Raw genomic sequence first — 21,134 nt, 5'->3', positions numbered from 1 at the left:
CACACACATACACACACACACAGCGGGCACACAAGCGCGCGCACACACACACACATATGCACATATATACACACACACACATACACAAAGTCTTTGTTAGGGTTGGTACCGCCCGCCCGTAATAAAATTGCATTCATCCGTTCTGTGCAGAATCTTTAATAGGTGCATGGGGCAGACAGCCCTTAGGACACGGCCCCAAATCTGTCTGTCTGCGTCAGGCTCACACGCAAGTGGGACCAGACTCAAGATCGTATCTTCTGCAAGTTTTACAAGAGGGTTGGGATTCAGACTGGGATTTAGAGTGTCCAAGACCAGTTTCAAGGCCAGTTTATAATTAGGCGATGTATGATTGGCCGATGGATGTTGCCACACTGTCATACACATTCCATTTTGCTCGACTTATGTTGACACTGTCACTCAAGAACTCAGTACAAGAACGCATCGCTAAAGTGACACATGGAAGCTATAGTTGATGATGCTTTGCTGAAGATAATTACAAGAGATGAGAACATTCTATAAGAATGTTGTCAGCGATGGGGTCAAAGTTCAATACAATTTAAGTCTTCACGATGGCCACAATAACGATAGTGAAGACGATAAATCGTCCATCGCTCATGTCCAAGCCAAAAGTCCAAGCCAATCATACATCCCTTAACTATAAACTGGCCTAAAGGCAGTTTGTCGACCTAGCCCGAGGATTGCTTTCTCACCTCAACAACCTCTTATTCCCTTTAGGAAGCAGATGACCGTGAGCAGAGGGTGTGCGGTAGACCAGTCAGAAATATCACCACCTCAAGTGCTTTCCTATGACCGACTCCGCTACCTCTGCTTTCCTTCTCTCGGGGGCAGCTGAACCCACGGCGCACTTCTCCGGGGCAGCGGGAGGGCCTCCCGGGGCAGCTCACCTTCAGCTGAGTGGCATAGTGGCCCAGTTTGATTCTCAGCAGGAAGCCGTCCTCCCCCATCTGGTGCTCGGCCTTGTTCTGCAGCTCCTGGATCAGGCCGTCCAGCATCCGCTTGGCCTTGAACTCCTCCTGCGGGTTCTCCAAGTCGATCGAGTCCCTGGAGCGCGGCAAAAACACGCATCGGTTGTGGGCGGAATCCTCAACAAGCCTTCCTCAGCTGAAGCCAACGGCGGAAGGTCGCGGACCGTTCATCCCGGGGATGAACCGCATTTGTCAGGGACACAGGCTAGGGGTATTTCCATAAACTCAGAGCACCCCGACTAGTCACCTGGTCATGCAAAGTGTTATCAAATTCACAAACAAAGGCATTAATCCTTATGGAAACAGTAAAAGACTAACTCCTGTGGTCCGTAGCCGTTATCGCTTCAGTGCGGAACAGAAAATTGCTCTGAGCAGCAATTACTGAATGGGCTTGACTCAAGGTTACCCAAATTCGAATTCCAGGAAAGGTGTTGATCACATAGTGACCTGGCTGCTTCCAGCCAGGCCCTTCAGATTTTACCTTGGCATTTCCACTAAGGTGTGTGCCAAGGTTTTCACAGGACCCAGCCATAATCTGTGACAGTATGCCACGTCTCAGCCACAACTGCAGCAAAGGTTCTGGGAAAATCTAACAGCCAAGACGTGTGACTGCTATGAAAATGCAGGATACCTGCCTGCCAGAAGGATGTTATCCTCGATACAGCCTCTGTTACACAGGCCTGGTGCCATAGACTGGCTTATGCAACCAGCCAGCTTGAATTGACATACATTTTGCTAAAATCTCAAAACTGACAACAAATCAGAAACCACTCGTGATGGTGAAAGGCAAAAATGTTCGGGCCTTTTTGCTCCTTATAAGAAATCAAATAGACTGCAGCAAGGGTGGAATGTTAAACTGAACGAAATGCAAGCTTGGGAAAAAGGTTAATTTAAAGGATGTCCTGTTCAACTCCCTGATGTTGTACTCCCGTTGGACAGATCATTGGATGAATAACTAGTGTTTTATGCACTGTAGTCCATATGGAGAGAATGAGGCAGTCAAGAAGCTGGACACCTACGCTCCAGACATGCCTCTCTGAGAAATGTAGCATTAGCCTGTGAGAGCAGATGATGTGAGGGAGAGGGGAGGGCTGTGTGGAGGAGAGAAGGAGCTTACGCACCACAGCTGGCCCTCGATCCACTGGGACAGGTAATGGCGCACCTCGATGGGGAAGTGCTGGCCGTAGAGGGACTGCATCTGGTGCAGCGCATCCCCCTGGAGTTGCTGGGCCTGGATCCAAACTGCCATCTTCAGCACCCTGAAGACGAGGGCCGCAAAAACAGGAGAGAAAGAGACAGGCTTTTAAACAACCCCCTCTATTTAACAAGTGTCAGGTCATGACATGCAAACCGAACCAATAAAAAGTGTACAAATATCAGAACCAGACAAAACATAGACGAAAACAAGACAAATAAAAATGGTTTAATATAAACACGACATAAATAAATAAATAAATAAATATGCCACCCAACAGATTTAGGGAGGGTGAAGTTATGCAGTGTTCTGACATTTGGCATATATTTGATATAATGGTATTCATATTCGCTGCAAATAATGTTCTAATTTATTCTTTAACCTGCCAAATATAAACAAATGAATTATGATTCCATCCCCCTGCCAAGGTACATACTCAGCTGCGATCCCTTTTCTAACTGTAACTGTCTGAATTTAACTAACAAATAAAAACAGAGACAGCTCTCTTTTTAAAAAATAACATTTGAGCAGAAAGAAAAACTTCAAGCAGAGACTGGAGATTCGGGATACACTGATATATCAGTAGAGAATCGGAATCAGCTGATTTCAGCTTTAAAACGCATCAAGCATCGGATCAGCAGATTGTTTTCTACCATAGATAATTGAAACCGATTGTGTAATGGGCTACAAAGAATATGAGCCAAGTGTTTAAATTCGGCATTTCATTCCCAAGAGGGGGCCCTCCATCTGCCTAAAAGAAAGTTATAGAGCAGTATGGAATTCTGAGAATTTTTATTCATTTCTTAATAAAAGTCCAGTTAAAGGGACTGCATAACAAGGACAATTTCATTTATTACTGTGTTGCAATTACATTACCTCTTACATTCAAGGTGTCACTTTGTGTAGACATGTCTAAAAAGCTTAAGCTCTTCTATCTGAATTGGCACAAAAATTCTTTAAAAAATTGGCATCGGCAGATATGGGTGGGGGGAAATGTGAGATCTGCATTGGCCTTAAAAAAACGCATCGGGGCATCCTTTAGTTACTCAGATGCTCTGAGAACATTTGATCACTTTCCTGAACCAACCATATGCACAGTTGACTAGAGTGTAGGCATAGGGAAAAGAGAGACAAATAAACAGAATGTCAATGCAGTTAGTGCGTGTTTCTCCCATTAAGAATAGCTTTTTTTGTTTTGCTTTCAACCATAAAACTGCAATGGCCCCAAACCAGCCCGTCATTCTACATGCTATCAGTATCTAAACAATCTGTCATCAAACACAAAAACAATCTGGCCCAATGGGAAACACAAAGTAAATCTCAAATAATATAAAAAAGAGTTCAGAAAGCCGAAACCCTTTTAATAATGTGATAAATTCCACGTCCAGGACTCACGTTACTGCACAAGCATCCCTTTGCACTCAGGGTGGGGGTGAAGTGTTGTTTCAGCTGCCCATTTTTACAAGTTGCCAACTTGTAAAACCCCAAACGAGGCAACTGGTGGGATTTGTCATCTTGTAAACCCTGAAATAGGCAACTGGTTGGATTTGCTCTGAGAAGAGGCAAATTAAATGCTCCTGTTCCTTGGTGTCTACCATGCCCAGTACAAACCGCTGAGGCACGGGAGAGAGAACTGCGCGTGAGTAGAGCCAAAGTCGCCATGTTCACGCGAAGCAGAAGTGCACAGGGTGAAATGAGGGAAAGCAATGTGGAGCCAGATTAGGGAAAAAAAAGAAAGAATTGTAGTTGAAACTGAAAAATGATAACTTGATAAACCAAAAAATATTAGATGGTTGAAAACATGTGTTTGTAATCGCCCAAGTTATTTTTTTCAACGACAATTCTTTTTTGGAGTCTCTAACCTGGCTCCAAAAAAAACCACACGTGCAAGCAAATCAGCTTGGCCAGGTTCAGAGATCTTTGTTAAAGAAATGAATGAAATTGCAGACTTAGACTTAGAGTACTTGTGAGGCACAAGAAGAAATTCAAGCATGCATACCTACTGGAAGGTGTTCTTGGAACCCATAAGAACAGTGAAACCAATGAAGAGGGAATACTGATTGTAACAAACAATTCAGCTCTAAATGACAAATCCTCTTACTATAAAACATTCATGAACCAAGCAGAAAAAAATGTCACCAAAACCTATTGACCAGTGCCAAATCTATGCCAATAGTATTTCAAATAAATTGCAAAAAAAGGAGCATTCGATTTCCCACTTCTCAAAACAAATCCCACCAGCTGCCTCTCGCTAGAGCACCAACCGCACTCATCGAGCCGGATGGCCAAAGGCCTGTGGCACGGAAACAAACGTATCCTTTCAAAAAAAAAACAAGAAACGAGAGGCATCTTATGATACTTATCTGGAGTTCACCCGAGGCCGGAGAGGAGGACTGAAGAAGAAAATAAAGAAACAGAAGTGGCAGTCTTCCCCGGTCGGTTGGTTAAAACAAAGGAGGCCATTATACGGCACTGGCTACGAGGCTCTCCCGGGAGGCCCCGCTTTAAGTCTTCTTTCATCCCTTCAGTTCGAGCAGTCACTTTCACAGGGGAAGTGAGAGCCGAATGTAGTGTCTGGCTAACTTATTAACTTCCACTCCCCGTTTCACGGATCGGTCTGAAGCAGCCGCCGGTAGGACAGGCGTACGACCGATCCTAATGAAGGAGAAACGCCACCATACACTTTAAAACAACTAGAGCGCAAACCCGCTGACGTGCACAGAAAAGTCCAATACGGCATTCAGAACGGATGCATTTAAGGAGGACTTGTAACTTGTTTATTATCATTATTTATGTTTTATATACGAGGGGCAGACATGCGCATTGCGCAATTGATTTTGCAATATTGCACCGTAATGTTTCTAGCTTTTGCCAATTCTTTTTTTAGGGAAACTTTTCCTGTTCAGTATGGCTGACCAGATCAAGTTCCTTCAAGCATTGCCTTCAATGGAGTGTCTAATTTAGCACCGGGTTTATGCATGGAGGTGACCCTTCAAGATAAACCACAATAGAAATCGTAAATGGGAAAACGTTTGGACTGGCTAACTTACTTTGCACTTCTGCAAAGAAAAATGCATCATGATAAGAGAAAAGGAAGAAACAGGCCTTAAAAAACACAAACAGACGCCCACCTTCACGCAGCAAAGGGGTTAAAAATGCACATTAGAATTAGAATATCTAGCTGATAGTCTTGTGCACACAGTGTACAGTACCACATCATTTGCACCCCCCTGCAGACCCAGTGGGTCCTGCTCTAACCAACACTCAAAAAATGTTTGCCTTTTGTTACACATTAAGTTCAAAGGCGAGGAGAAATGAAAACAGAGAAACGTGACATCGAAGTTGAGCTCCGGAGGTGGAGCATATTTACTGCTCCCTTTTTCAGGGGTGACCAGAGAACGGTCAAAAAAAGCCAGCTGGCGTGAAGGGAACCATGCAGACGTACCAGACTCCCCCGTCACCTACAGCCCCCCACCCCTCCTCTGTCTGTCTGTCTCACTGGGGTGAGGGGCTGCTTCCAGCGCGATCGTGAGTGAACAGGTCAGTACCGGGCAGTGCTTTACACCTAAAGTCAGTAATGTCTGCAGCAGCAGCTGCCTCAGGCTTCACACCCTTTTCCTATAGAGCAGCGGTCCTCCTGAGCCGCAGGGTGTGCTGGCTTTCCATTTAATCCGTTTAGATCCACTTAATGGATCTATTACAGCTGTTAATCACACAGTCAACTCATCTCACCTGGAATCTTGGGTCTGAATCAGTTGCTGATATTAAGGCAAAAACAAAAACCAGCACACCTGCGGCTCTCCAGGCCCAGGAGTGAGGATCTAAGATGTGTTCTAAGCATATAGCCGGTCTGAATGCACTGTCCCATTGAAGCTGCAGGACCTCACAGGCATAACCACAGCATATAAAGCAGTCTTTACATTACTCTATAGAGCAACGCCAAGCCCCTGGGCACTACTACACTTTTCAGCCCCCTGGACATCCACATCTTTATTCCCCATACTGTCACTAAAGTGGAAATGGGAACTACTCAAAGGAGTTTTGCTTTATGGTTTTACATGGTTGTTGGCCATATAAATCTGTGATTGGTTTTATGCCTGCCTTAAATTAGCTTTATTGAAGCAGCACTTACATTGACTGGTCTGGGAATGTTTTTAGCTTGGTCCGGCACAGTTACTGATATAATGCATACTGTATAAGTGGATGCACTTATGTTCTCTTTCAATGTAAGTCGCTCTGCTAAATTAATCAAATGTACTGCAATATAATATAATGCACACAAAATGGAATACATAGAACTCCAGAGCTTACCTCTGTCTTCAGCTCTCTGTTACCATGTAAAAGCAGGATATTCTGGAGAGGAAAGCCACAAACCTGGAAAGAGAGAGACCATAGAATAAGGGTTTATAACTATTGAAGATATCAGAGAAGACAGGCAAAAACATTTCTAGAGGGATCACAGCAAAATGATATATTCCAATATCGAGCCTGGTTTTGACTTTGACCCAAATACACAACATCATTAGCCCAGTAACATACAAGATGCGCATTAAGTTAAAGCAGTATCACAGGAGCTTTTACAGCAGTTTTGAAACTGGATGCAAGGTAGACAATTTTAGAAGAGTTGTAGCGCAGCTCTCATCTTTTTAAGAACATCAGTGTCAGATGCACTGTTGGGCCTTTGAGAAGACCCAGAGCACAGGGGACAGAAGGCGTGCCCCAGACACGCAGGTACAGAATCATAGTCTCCGCTGAATCCTGCTGTTGTACAGACACACGTCTTTTGCACATTTTGAACGCTGATTCAGAATTCTTCACCAACAATCACAGAATTATTTTTCTGAAGACAATGTTATTGAAAATGTCAACAGTGACTAGCCAATAGTCCATACAGACAATATCCTCATGATTTCCAAAACAGTATCTGTTTCATATTAAACGCAGGAAATACAAAAAAAATTATTATATTCTCTACTTTATTTAAACAAATCTAAAGCTTTAGGAGAAACATCTCAAAGCTTACAGTAGCTCAATATGATGTGTTCTAAGCATATAGGTATATCCTTAGACGATAGCTTACTACCATATATCATGCAGTATAGCAATTACACCTTTTGAACTAAAACAGACGAGGGATATTCAACCAGGCTCCACGGGGGTACTGCTTAGGGACTGCAACTGTCTTTAGATGTCTAACAATTTTTTCGAAAACTAAAAAAAAGATATATTTTAGACAAAAAATATATATATTGAGTACACTCCAACCATGATGTATTGCAGCCTAAGATATGCTACGTGAACAACTGTCATCAAAAAAGAGTTTTAGTTGGCTATCTAGCAAGCCAAGTGTTGACTAAAATACAGCTAGCTAGGTGCTAAAATGAATAGCTAGCCCATAATAATTGGTGTTTCATGCACTGTAGGCAGAAATAACAATGAGACGTGTGTGTGTGTGTGTGTGTGTGTGTGTCTGTGTGTGTTTGTGTGCGTGTGCGCGTGTGTGTGTGTACTGTATTGACAGATTATCATTTTGGAGCATTACAACAAGTGTTTGAGTCATACTGTTTCACATATGATTAACCAGTTCGCTACAATTTAAAAAATGCATGACTCTGAACTGAAGGGCTACACAGATACACAGAAACCCTGATACTGTTTACTGTTTTTAGGTCCATCCTGACGTAACAAAGATTTATAAACGAGAGGCTGTACCTTTAACGATTCGATGTGAAAAGCAAAAGCAAAGGCGGCAGTTCGTAGGACCGTTTGAAAGGTTTAGGCCTACCTTACCCAAAGATGGCAGATTTAAGGAGACCATTGCTCTCGCTTTCTCTTCTTTTCGCACAGATGCCACTTCCTTTCCGTCTATATTCAGAGCTGCTTCTCTTTCATTTTCACTGGCACACGTGTACAGGAAAAAGAGGCGCAGAGACTTGCTGCGCACAGGAAGTGACCTCATGCCGCAGTCCCATATCTCAGCTGACATACGCGGGCAGGAGTTGGCAGGACTTGCCACATGCTCTTCCATTTAGGCCACTTCGGAGGCTGGACAACAATATGCCGGCATTTCTATTTTGCGTACTTTAGATCTCCTGAACACCCTGCCCTGGGTCTAGTAACAGAGAGGTGACACTGGTGCATAGTGTAAGAGTGTTCATGAAAAATAATTAATCACTGGAACGATAAAGATCATTAAAAACACATGACTGCATGCCTTATCGTAAAAACTCCAACGTATCTGAAATCATTTGATGACAGAACATTATCCGCACAAAGGTTAAGCTCAGGAATGTTTAAGCCAACTCATTTAATTTAATATTTAAATTCACAGTATCGCGGTTTTCTAAGGCAAGATTACAAATTCGGCCTACATACAGGTGAAATGCAGGGAATTTCATAGGAAATAAAAATGCGGCACAAACTAATTGACACAAACTAATTTGTTTCATACAGGAGAGAAGAGATGTCTGAGACCGAGGTGAAGAGCAGGACAAGTGGGGTGGCGAGAGGCCGTGGGAGTGAGATTCAAACAAAATGGAAGTTTGATGGGAAATCCCTCAGACCAAGGCGTAGGTAAGTGAACAGAACTGAGATTCTGAGAGACTGTGCGATTCGACGAACGGGAGTAGCCTAATGAACAACCACGCAACCACGCTCAGGGGCAGGGGAAATACGACATCAAAGCCACTCTGCTTCGTACGGCACCCCGTCCCAGACGTACCAAGAAGAAGGTAAATAAATACTGCAAATACAAAGAAAAGCAACAAAGAGAGACTGCCAAGACTGACAAATCAACCAGCCTGTATCTATAAAGGGAGGTTAAAGGGTGTACAATTTCACAGAAACGCAGACGATGTCTGCCGACCGGGAAAGTTTACAGCGATTGGAAGGTGACCTTTCATAAAGGAAGAAAAAGTGAATGAAAGACAAAAATAAATTGCTGAAGAAACCATTGCTGATAACTAAAGAGGTGGGCTGAGCGCCAGGCAGCCTTGACATGGGAGGCTGTCGGCTAGTACAGCTGGGGGAACTGCATATAGCTGAGAGGGCTCAGTCTGTCAGCGGAGCAGCGGTGTGTTATTTTAGCTTCGGCCACCGCTGCCGTCTCCTACGGTCATTCAGGGCTGTGCACAGCGGGCGGCGGGCTTCCGGCTGCTGGTGAGGTATGACCAGCTAAGATGTTTTCTGTCTGCTTTAAGAGAGATGGTCGTCAAAGGCTGGGACTCAACTGACTAACAAAGGCCCACACACACACTTTTGCGTTTCAAATCATCCTGGAGCAATTTGCATTTCGTACCGATTTGAGTAAAACAACGGCAATTCTGGGAGAGGTATTCGTGTTTTAGGGTCTAACTGCTGCTATTTTTCAGAGTTGTTCGTAAAACGATTTGCCACGTGACGTGACGTATGTTTTCGCATAATTATCGGATGATGTTGTTAAAGCGCTGACCACAGCAGACAGAGAGGGGGATTGGGCTCTGGGGGCAGGGCTAGGGACCTAAATTAAAAAATGTCAGAGCTCCCTAGTTCGTGGGCGTTTTAGATACTGAAACCTGGAAGAGAACGCTGATGCGCGTGGGCCTTTAAAAGCAATATATTTTTCCCCATTAACTTGGTATGAAGAATTCAGTGATCACTGAAACAAAGTCATCAAACTGAGTTCAGGAAGAAAAACGTGCAAAATATATATTTTTGTAAAGTTAAGGACAAATGTTGATTGAATACAGTCAAAAGAGGAAGCCAACAGTAAGCTGAGTCATTTCTGTAATTGTTCAGTTTGGATCTAGAACCCTTCGCTCTAGGGCTGGGTAATACAATCGTTTCATACTTATCGAATATTTTTTAGCACAATGACAGTCGTTGCCATTATGCGATGCTTTGCCTTGCCTTACTGCTTCCGGAAAACACCACTGACTTCTATTGGATGTTAATAAGAGAGCCAATCAGCAGCAAGGTCATACAGCTGTGATGTGTTTTTATCAATCATATCGAAGCCGCAAGGCCTTGCTGCTGATTGGCTGCCTTATGAAAAAGAACAAAAAAACACCAAACAACAAGCAATATATGAACACAACATTTGCGGAGCGAGAGATTGAGGTCAGTGCATCGACAACACATGGAAACTTTCTAAATGAAAAGGCGAACGGATCACAAGGGGAAAGCCCAGCCACTTCATCTCATTTCAACATTTATGTCACCTAGTGATTGGAATAGGCTCTGTCACCGTTTCCCCCACGCTCCGCCGAGCAGTGAACTCTTCAGACGCTTGGAACCACACAACCAAAATGGGTGAGAGGGTCGCCCCCCCTATCCCTTTAACCTCCAAACCCTGTTGCAAGGCACGGGGGCACTGATGCGCAAAGGAGAGGTGCTATAGATACCGCTTAGAACTAAATACAGGGTAGAAAAAAAAGGCTCAGTGAGTCAGAGCCAGAAGCAAACAGCAAAATGCTGTTGCACTTCGTACCAAAAAAGAAGAAAAATAACTTTCCCTCTTTTAAAGGAAATAACCTCACAAAACAAAGTCACCAAGGAAATATCAGGGCATCGAGAGAAACACAGCCCTGGTCTTTGAGAGCCAGAAGGTCTGCTGGTTGTTGAGTCCACCGTAAAATCTGCACCCAATTCAGATCCAAGTAACCAGGTGAAGCAGGTTAACTGCGCCATCAACTGTTTTATTATATTATAAACAGTGGGCTCCAGAATAATTGGCATCCTTAAGAAAAGAAGGTTATGTTCAAACATACGAGTGAACTATATACTTTCATTTTGATACATTTACTCTCATGTTTCAGTGTTTTTTATTTAGTAATCTCATTTTCCCTAAAAACCACAGGTGTAATAAAATCAATCATTGTTCATTTTAATTTAACTTAAATTAACTTAGAATGAACTTAATTTAGTTAATCTCAGTTTAAAGGAACTATATTGTGAACCAAATGTGTTCCCTAGCCTTATCACAAATTAGAGGAAAAGACTCATCTGTCATCTTTGCCAGTATTTATTTTTGGGGGAAAAATATGTTTTTTAATAGAAAAAGACTTTGGTTGATTCCACTGAATCATTAATAAAGCGCATTACTTCACGCTTGTTGGAAAATAAAGCTTATGACTGAATATATTTTAGTTTACAGCTTTTTTCATGCATATTTATCAAGGTGGAGCCCACTGTATTTATTGAGCGCCAAGCAAGAATGGAAACCAGCAGACCGTGTGAGTGTCCAGGGTAGCGGACCACTGGCCTACAGGTAATGGGACGTGTGCCACAGAAACAGAAAAGCCAGGGTTGAGGAGGCAGTAAAAAACGTGCATTCTGTTGGAAACAGGATGGACCTTTCTCCCCTTTTATCTCACATCCCTTTGATGCTGGTTAAGAGAACATTTCAGCCTTTGACAGGAGTCAAGATTCAGGGATGTTTTTCAGATGAAATGTTGTACAAAGTTGTACAACTTCCTTCAAAAAAGACAGCAAATTGCTTTTAGCTGCAAATTGTTTAAGACCAGCCTCTCGTTTTTTATAACTCTTATCGGTTTTGTCTGTCTGAACCTACAGAGAAAGCAGAAACAAGAGGTTCTTGTCGAGATCAGTCCAGTATCAGTATCATATTCCAATAAAACATGTATTCTATGTCTTTAATCATACATCTCCGCTACAGAAATAGTATAGATATGCTTTGAAATGTCCCTTACATCCACACTAGATTACTGTAGGCATTAGATCAGTGTAAGCATCACCACTATGATACCCACCCGCACAAGCTATCTATCGCATTTCTACAGAGCTTTGAAGCAAAGCAAGATTTCACGCTTTTATTTAAATGGTAAATGGTTGGCATTTATATAGCGTCTTTATCCAAAGCAACCCTTTGACTGCCAGACGACTGCTCTTACCGCCTGAGCCAAGTATTCATTAGAACATATGATATCAAAAGAACGGGCTGTTCAGCTCATCTTAGTCATCTTAGGAAAAAAGTTGATTCTTAATTTTACCTGACCACCTATTCCAGAAATGTTGCACGCATGCAAACACGCATACACACGCACTCACGCACGCACGCACGCACGCACGCACGCACGCACGCACACACACTCACACACTCACACTCTCACACTCTCACACTCTCACACTCTCACACTCTCACACAAACACACAGATACACAGATACACACACACATACACACACACACACGCACGCACGCACGCGCATACACACACACACGCATACACACACACACTCCTTTGGCAGCTAATAGCTGTAAACAGTTGTGCAACAGAATAGGCCTGGCAGCTATGCGCAAACAGTGTGAACCCTTCAGCAGGAGTTCAGTATGTACAAAGCCGCGTTAGACTGAGCAGCCCCCGCCCCTGTCTGAATCACATTTCTGGCGACGGTGTTTGTGCACTGTGTGAAGTGCAGCTGTGCATGTTGCTTTGGCTAAAATGACGAAGCTCTGAATCGCAGCTGATGGCCAGAGACTGCGCAGGGCTCTACGCTAACTGGCTCTACGCTAACTCTACGCTTGTTTCCCCAAGGAGCACATGTGCTCCGAGTTGAAATGTATAGGAGCAAACTAATGCATCCCAATTAGAAGATTATACATCCCAATTACACTTCCAGTTAGCTCACATCAATTTTCAGGAGCAAATGCTCCTAAAATAGTAGCACTGAAGAGCCCTGCGGTGTTGCAATGGGCAGCCCGTCTTCGCCAGAAGAGGCAGCAGATGTTGATGACTCATTTAGGTCTGTTATTGCTTTTCAACTGGGGGGCAAAGGCACTCTCTGTTTTAACACTACTCTTATGGATGCCATTTCTGGGCGTAGCGATGCACGCGTGATCCGCGGTTGGGGAGTGGGTCCCCCCGGCTCCGCACCGGCCGCTGGACCCAAAGTAATCGTAAAACGCGCCCTGGCCCTGGTAAGCTCGTGAGAATAAACGGCTGAGTCACGGGGTGCAAACGTTGTCGGGAAATATGTGGTGCCGCAGCGTTTCTCTGCAATGGGAGATTTCACTGGCAGGACAGCAAGTCCTATGAGGGTCCTGCAACTGTCAAATCAGGTAGCCATGCAAAATAAAGACCTACATTCTTCAGACGGCCTTCGACAAAGCACCAGACCGGGCGGGAATACCGTTTCTTCCAGACGCGACATTCACGAAAACTGGAGGGAAAAAATGGCATTGTTTTGTCGAAAGACCACACAAAAACGCAATACCTGCTTATCGGAACTAATAGGAGTGAGTACGAATTCGACATGGGCTGTAAACACCGTCCGCATCCACAACCGCAGCTTGAATAAAACGGAATAAGCTACGATTAAGGCAGCAAAACAAGTGTTTTACCAACTACGTGATAAAACAAGTCACGCTCGGTTTAGAGCCTGTAACTACCGTACTGTTTTCGATAATGGCTCTCGCCGCATTAGCGCCGGGGCACAAAACCATAAACAAGCCAGTAGGGGAGAGGCTGGGACAGGAAAGGGCTCAGAACCATTGTTTACTATTAATAAAAGTGCACAAAGTTCAAACCGCTACAGCGACACCCTGGGAACGGGCGGAGGGCGGCTGGGGTTCTGTTACGCGGCTGCCCTTTGCGCGAGGTGCCTGGTGGCTGGGGGGTAACCCCACCTCCTCCTGCGCCCCTCCCGTGGCCCGCGGGCTATGAATAGCTTTGGCTGTGTGAAAGGTCGAAAGGTTATTGCCTTCACCTACATCCCCAGCGACAGGCGTGCCGTTGTTTCACCCGGCCGCCCTCCCTGCCCGCGGTTCAGAGCACGAAGGGCGGGACACTCCACGGCGGAAAACACACCCGCCGGGCCCTTAGGATGGGGCCGCGGCTGTACCCCGAGTGGTTTCACCAGCTGAGGTGTCGACCTGCCCGTGAGGAGCAGCCCCGGGTCAAATACGTCATTGTTTCGGATTCATATACCTTTCTATGCTTTACCGAGCGCGTCTGGTGTGTGGGAACCTATGAAGTGCTCTCAAACCCCACCTTCCGGTCCTCTTGGTTTGCTCAATTTCACCTGGTCAGATCAAGCGAGCGCAGAAAAGGTATGAATCTGGAAAAGTGACGTGTTTGAGCCAGGGCTGGTATGCACTGAAGGCGCGAGGCGTCATGAAGCTATGCGGCTGGTAATGAGGTAACGGAGGTCAACTTCACGCGCACCCTGCAGAACTCAGAGCGCTTATGTTCCCGGCGCTTTGCAGCATGCCGAGAGAAACCCAACTCTTATGTGAGTCCGGGAGGCCTTCCCAAACGGCCGGGAGGCCAGTTCTGCGACCTGATTTGGACCCTCGTGGACCAGAAGCAGGGCACAGACCTCCACGTGCAGAGCATCGCCGAGCGAGGGGGTTTGCTGTGTTTTCCGGCAGCCTTGTGGAATAGTTTGGGCAGATGCGGCGCAGAAGCCCACCCCAACCCCCACCCGCCTTTTTCACACCAGATTTAGACAGGACCTATGAATAGAACTGAGACACAGAAACAAACTGGACGCTAATACTGTGTGACACGCATCACAGTGAGAATGAAAAACCTTGAACAAGCCTGTTGAGCAGAGGGCCGGTGGGGGGTTGTGGTGGGGCAGGGGGGGCACGAGTCAAAGAGAAGGCAGAGATTTGGGAAGGGGAAGATTGAGTGGGGGGAGGTGGTCGAATGGCAGTCTAAAAGGAGGCCTTTGCACCTTTCGACCCCAACGAATATGTTACGGTAATGTCAGAAATGGATGACCCTGAACTTGCACTGGCTATTTATATAAGGCATGAGAAGCATGTCCCGGCAACGTGTGGGCTTCAAAGGCCGAGAGCAGAAGTCAGCACAAGTGCGTGGCCGGGCTCCGTGGCCCAGAGTCCAGCGGCTGTCTGTACCGTGGGCTGGTCTGGGGAAATGTCCGCTGTAAGCAGCTCCTCAGGGTGATGGAGTGCATGGTCAGCCACACCTGTACAATCCTGAAGTTGTTTTCAACACAGATTTAATGTCTGACTTGAAATGTGTGTTATTATAGTTATTTGCAGTACATTACTTTGAATAGATACTGGGCGGATGTGGAGTGGATACATAAAAGATGATAAACCTTTAATTAATTTTGCTTCGAACATAAAATACTGAGGAATTCAAATTAAAATTGAAAAGTGTAAAAGTTTAGTTTAAATGCCCATCCCTGTTTGAGGGGTTGACTGCCACTTTGCCATAAAAAGAAAAACTCTTCCCAAATAAAGCATTGGCAGGAAAATGTACCACTCTGGAACCTTGGTCCCAAGGTTGCAGTCACAGCAGGTCATTGGGCAGTTTCCCTGTCACACACAATGATGGCTATTGGTGGACAGCCATTCACGTCCGTCACTTGAACACAACGCCCCACATTTGGTGCCAAAAGTTCTTTCAATCTGCTTTTTCAACATTACAGCTTTCTTTCAATTAGCTTTTTCAACACTACAGCTTTCTTTCAATTTGCTTTTTCAACACTATAGCTTGCAATTCCAAAGAGTACCGAGTGCATTGTTCAAAACGGGCAACAAAACCACTTGCAAATGTAAATGCAGGTCTATGCAGAACAGTATTTCTGGGCCTGATGTGCAGAACAATTATGGCAGATAAAAAGATGTTTGGGTAAAAAACAAAAAAAACGCTTCAGTTTCTGTAAAAAACGGAAGAGGTGCAAAGAGTTAACTGCAAGTCTCCTTTACATTACATTATTGGCATTTGGCAGACGCTCTTATCCAGAGCGACATACAGTTGATTAGACTAAGCGGGAGACAATCCTCCCCTGGAGCAATGCAGGGTTAAGGGCCTTGCTCAAGGGCCCAACGGCTGTGCGGATCTTATTGTGGCTACACTGGGATTAGAACCACTGACCTTGCGTGTTCCAGTCATTTACCTTAACCACTACACTACAGGCCGCCCCGTCTCCTAAAGAAACAGCATATTTTTGCTCCTCACCAGACGTATCGCTTAGATAATGGGCACAGATCGCTCCTGGGTTTTACGTAGAGGAGTTGGCTTGATGGCCCGTTCAATAAAGCCATGTCAAAGCTAAGAAAAATCATGCGCCACTTTTTGTGCCATAGAGAATGTGTATTAGCCTATCGCTCAAAGAAACCTGTTGAAAACCATTTATAAAGATCTAAATTCAACTTTAACAAGATTCTTAGGCCATTCAGGACCCCTGGTTTTCCTACCGTATGAAAGGCACTAAGAATTATTTTGATAATCAAGTATTCTATCGATTATTCTGATGTTTAATCGAGTGGATTGGATAAGGAAAAACTGTATGATGTATAAAAATACCAGCAGAGTAGCTGGCAGAAATATGCTCAGAGTACTGAAATGGTTAAAAAAAAAAAATATTTTATTGTGATGACACTGAAACCGATGCAAGTCAATGCAATGCTTAATAAAAAAAGAACACGATATGTTCAGAAATAAGTTATACATTTATTCTGAGTGCTTTATGACACCAACTGGAGCGATCTATCAGGGAAACACAGATTGTATTGATGTCTATGTCATGTAACTGGTAAGTTGTCAAAGGCTGAATCTTTCAAAAAGTCAGTGTAGGTATTCCTCTCACATCTCACTTAGCCTATTCGGAAGTTAGCTAATGCTCGCGGGTTAACGGAAAACTCACCTCTTGATATTGGTTGCCTCCATGAATTGATGCTTTCTCTTTAGCCTTGATGTTGCAGCACTGATGTTCTGCTTTTGCAGAAAGAAAGCTCAGCATTACAGTTGCGGTGCCACAATCAATGCACTTTCAGAAGGTGAGTCAAACGAAGCTTTGATGCAAAAATGTCTCATTTCGTAATCGAGAGATTCAAATTATTTGATGAATTGTGACAGCCCTAAACTGGTGAAGTCAGTGGAGGAGTAGAGATGGGTTTACAAGAGGAAACACGCCCCAGAAAATGACATTACATTACAGGCATTTAGCAGATGTTCTTATCCAGAGTGACGTACAATGAAGGGCAAATCAAACCCGGGGACAAGTGCGAGGAGGATCCGAGAGGAAAGTACAATTCCCAGTCCTACCACGATCACATAGATACAACACGAACCCTTGAAGAATACATCAACTTACCAACTATACATCAGTGCTATTATAATCTATGGCATACACAATGGTCAAGGACTCGGCTGTTCGGACATCCACAGGAAGGTCATTCGACCACCGTGGGGCCAGAACTGACAGCAGTCTGTGACCGAGAAGCGCAACAAAATAAAACAAGAGGCATAAAGAGCAGAATTTGGCAGTGTAAATTCCAGGCAATAACTCAATGTGCATAATATGCCACAATTTCAAGAGGTGTGGAACAGGGCCATTTTCTATCTGGGCCCAGGAGAAAGGGTCCCCTTGTGAGGCGGGCACCCTCATGATTCTTACGGGCAGATGCGATGTCTCCACGGACGCCACTGGAAAGGTTTGGAGGGGTGGGAGTGGGGCTGAGCGCTGGACCCATAAATACAAGTAAAGACACAAGCCCCACAGCACTTGACACTGACTAATGAGGAACCTGTAGCATGATCAGGGGATTTTCTGACCTGCTGGTCTAAAACAAGACACGGGCAGATAATACAGTGGGGAGAAGACAAAATGATGTATCACTTATTCTTTTCAAAAAATTCTCCCCAATTTTGAATCCTTAGTTGTATTCATAGGTCCACTTCATTCCACTTTCAACATCGTTAATTATATAGGAAAAAGAGAAACAGAAATATGCCCTCCTTATACAGAGCATGATGCCATGATTCATCACACTGTGCAGTCAAACAGCTGAACAGTGGACTCACGGCACTACAAGTCCTGGTGGTTTTTCAAGGTATACAACGTTGGTTTTTCCGTCACATGCTTTGGTATAACCCTAATGTACCAATAGTGAGATCCATGTATTGGAAACACTAATGCTTTTATTGATTTACTGGATGGCACAGAAGGGCTGAGATGGGATGACCAGTTGAAGAAAAATGTTGCACAATCAGAGAGCAAATGGAATTTATTTCAATTATACATTCAATTATACATGTTTTGTCTTAGCTACATATTGTACACATGGACAAGAAATTGATTTCTTAAATGTCCTTGTACATGTCCATTTACAATTCACAAGTAAAATTGTTCTTTTTTCTAGTAAAACCTACCATTGATATATTTAAATGTTGCTAAATCTGACAACAGCATAGTTTATTTGGGAACAGGGGCTTGCCAACTAGAGGACCTTAATTAGATCCATTCCTGTGAAAGACTGGCTGATTCAATGCGATAGCAAGACATCCTAAAGGCCATTGCTTTTTTGAAGTTTCCAGACTATTCTCCAGAAGAATTTTCCAGAAGAACTGGTGTTCATCTGTCTTATAGCAGACTGCATTGAAAATGTGAAACTGGCAGCCAATCAGCAAAGACTGCACAGCACAGTCAAACAAGGAGGGGGTATTATGTTAACAGTAACAGACAATATGATACACAATATACAAGAAATGTAAGAAATTCAGGTCAAGACCCTTACTCAAGGGTATAAAACAGCTATGCTCCATTTGGGAATTTAACCTATAACCTCAAAGTTACAAAACCAGTTGCCTAACCATTCAGCTATGCTGCCGTGCAAACATATTTACTAAAACATTTCATATGTTCTAATTATCCATGAAGGTACATTTGTTTCTGGGAAATGCAACCTGAACCATTGCTATTACTCTACATAGTATGAAAATATAACCACATATTCTAGGGTGCATGATATGAGACAAATGCAATCATTGGTCCACAACAAAATAAAAGGCTAGGCTATAGAAGAGATATTCAGGGAAGAAATCATTTCATATTAACAAAATATTAAAGTGGTCGGTTATTAATGTAAATTAAAGAGTACACATGCTTAGCCTGAGCCTAAATTCCGTGTGTACAAAAGCATTAAGGCATAAAAAATGGATTAAATCTGGGCTACTTTTTGCCAAAGCTGAAACCCAATGTTGCAAGGGAGAGTGTAGTATGGCCATTTGCTATTTGAGGACAATTTGCAAGCTGCAAAAGGCTACGCATTTTGATGCTACTTAGCGGTAGCCTAATGGATAAAAGTGTCGGGCTGTCGTAACTGTCACACTGCTATTGCTGTGAATCCCAATATTCTTCAACATCAACGGGTATTCAACAGAAGCAATCTCGCCCCATGCTGGAGTGGGAATTGTGTCATTTGTGTCTGTTGTTGCTGCAGGATGTTCAAAGACAACAACAGCAGTGAACGGAAAAATGCTTTCAGTGCATGCTGTCCTTTTACAAGCCTGTGTAGGCTGTACGATGAGAGGAGCTGAACAGATAAAAACATTGAAAAAGGACGCATGAAAAGATGCGAAAGAATGGATGTTGCAAAAGTTTTTCGGGAACATGACACTCAGGGGTCTATATGTGCACCTGCACACGCGCGCACAGGCACGCGCACATACACAACAAGCACAACAAGGCTATTGCCATTATCCTACAAGGCAAGATTCTATATCTTCTATAACTAGGAGGTTTGTGTGTTTTTGATTTTGTAAGGAAGAATCTTTCTATTCACTATATATACCCAGAGAGCTTTATTAGGTAAACCTGTATACCAGCTTGTTAATGCAAATATTTAATCAGCCAATCATGTGGCAGCAACTAAATGCATAAAAGCATGCAGACGTGGTCAAGAGGTTCACCTGTTTTTCAGACCAAATAGGGAAGAAATGTGATCTAAGTGACCTTGACTGTGGAATGATTATTAGTGCCAGACAGGGTGGTTTGAGTATCTCAGAAACTGCTGGGATTTTCACACACAGCAGTCTCTAGAGTTTGCAGAGAATGGTGCGAAAAACGGGAAATATCCATTGAGCAGCAGTTCTGCGGGAAGAAATGCGTGAGAGAGGTGAGAGGAGAAGGGCCAAACTGGTCAAAGCTGACAGGAAACCACACATTACAACAGTGGTAGGCAGAAGAGCATCTCTGAACACACAACATGTCAAACCTCTAAGTGGATAGGCTCCAGCAGCAGAAAAGCAGTAAGTCAAAAATAAATAAATAAAAATCTAATAGATACCTAATAAAGCGCTCAGTGAGTGTATATCTGACCTCATGACTTCAGTTGCTTCAGAAGGAGCCCTCAGTAAATAAGTGAAGTATGGCTGGACTCGAGTTTCAATCACACATTCAATGTGATAGCAAGGTTCGGCCCTTACCACCTTCAAAGCGGAGGAATTTAATCACAAAGGGGACGCAGGACGAATGCCGCAGGACCACTCAGGGTTGTGAGACACCAAGGCCATGGCTCTCTGAAGTCAGGAGCAGGTCTGTGGTTTAGAGCTCTGTGAAGGGCTACCACTGGCCTTCAGTGAGCCCGACGTCCAGGCAGACAGTGAGCGGACACAAAGCAGACCGCTGAGCTCTGCTGCTATCACAAAGATAGCTCTCACTCTGCAAGGAAGATGGCCTTTCCCAGTCAAGCTGGGAAACGGAGCGCAGGGAGACTACTCGACGTAACCTACCCTGCCAGTTATCATTGACACCGGCTTTTGTTCGCTTGCTAATATCATAGTCGAAGAATCCAAAGACCAAAGTCAAAAGAAATGCAGGTTAGGGACTTAATTAATGTGTTGATTAATGTGCACTGTCCCTGGTAATTAAATAAAATAAATAAAATAATAGTTGCCTATGGTCATAGATGCAACTGTTGACTGTCCACATAATATAATGATTAGTAGCAGATTGGCTCAGGAGGTAAGAGCAGTCGTCTGGCAGTCGGAGGGTTGCCGGTTCGATTGCACTCTGGGTGTGTCAAAGTGCCCCAAAGAGCAAAACACCTAACCCCCAATTGCTCCTGACAAGTTTGGTTGGCAGCCATTCGTCATTGGTGTGTGAGTGAGTGTGTGAGTATGTGCGTGAATGGGTGAATGAGAAGCATAAATTGTACAGCGCTTTGGCTAAAGGCTATATTAATGCCAGGCATTTG

The 21,134-nt window shown here is 44.0% G+C and overlaps 1 protein-coding gene across 4 annotated transcripts in view; it reads right to left on the bottom strand.

Annotated features, from left to right (window-relative positions):
* The window catches only part of stat5a (signal transducer and activator of transcription 5a), a 78,159-nt gene that overhangs the window by 28,062 nt on the left and 28,963 nt on the right, over positions 1–21,134 (bottom strand). For 2 of the 4 annotated variants that reach the window (XM_061222915.1, XM_061222917.1), the window contains exons 2-4: positions 6,493–6,555; positions 2,108–2,245; positions 906–1,062 (exon numbers count right to left, since the gene is read on the bottom strand). In XM_061222915.1, coding sequence (XP_061078899.1) covers positions 906–1,062; positions 2,108–2,235 — 285 coding nt within the window. In that variant the 5' untranslated portion in view covers positions 2,236–2,245; positions 6,493–6,555. Of the gene's footprint in view, positions 1–905; positions 1,063–2,107; positions 2,246–6,492; positions 6,556–7,971; positions 8,034–16,801; positions 16,823–21,134 lie in introns of those variants that run through there. The other 2 variants (XM_061222918.1, XM_061222916.1) reach the window with 2 other exon arrangements.

This window comes from Conger conger, chromosome 2 (genome assembly GCF_963514075.1).
Source record: "Conger conger chromosome 2, fConCon1.1, whole genome shotgun sequence".
In the NCBI taxonomy this organism is placed as follows: domain Eukaryota; kingdom Metazoa; phylum Chordata; class Actinopteri; order Anguilliformes; family Congridae; genus Conger; species Conger conger.
Note: the sequence above shows the minus strand (reverse complement) of the source record. Positions and strands in the feature narration are given on the sequence as shown.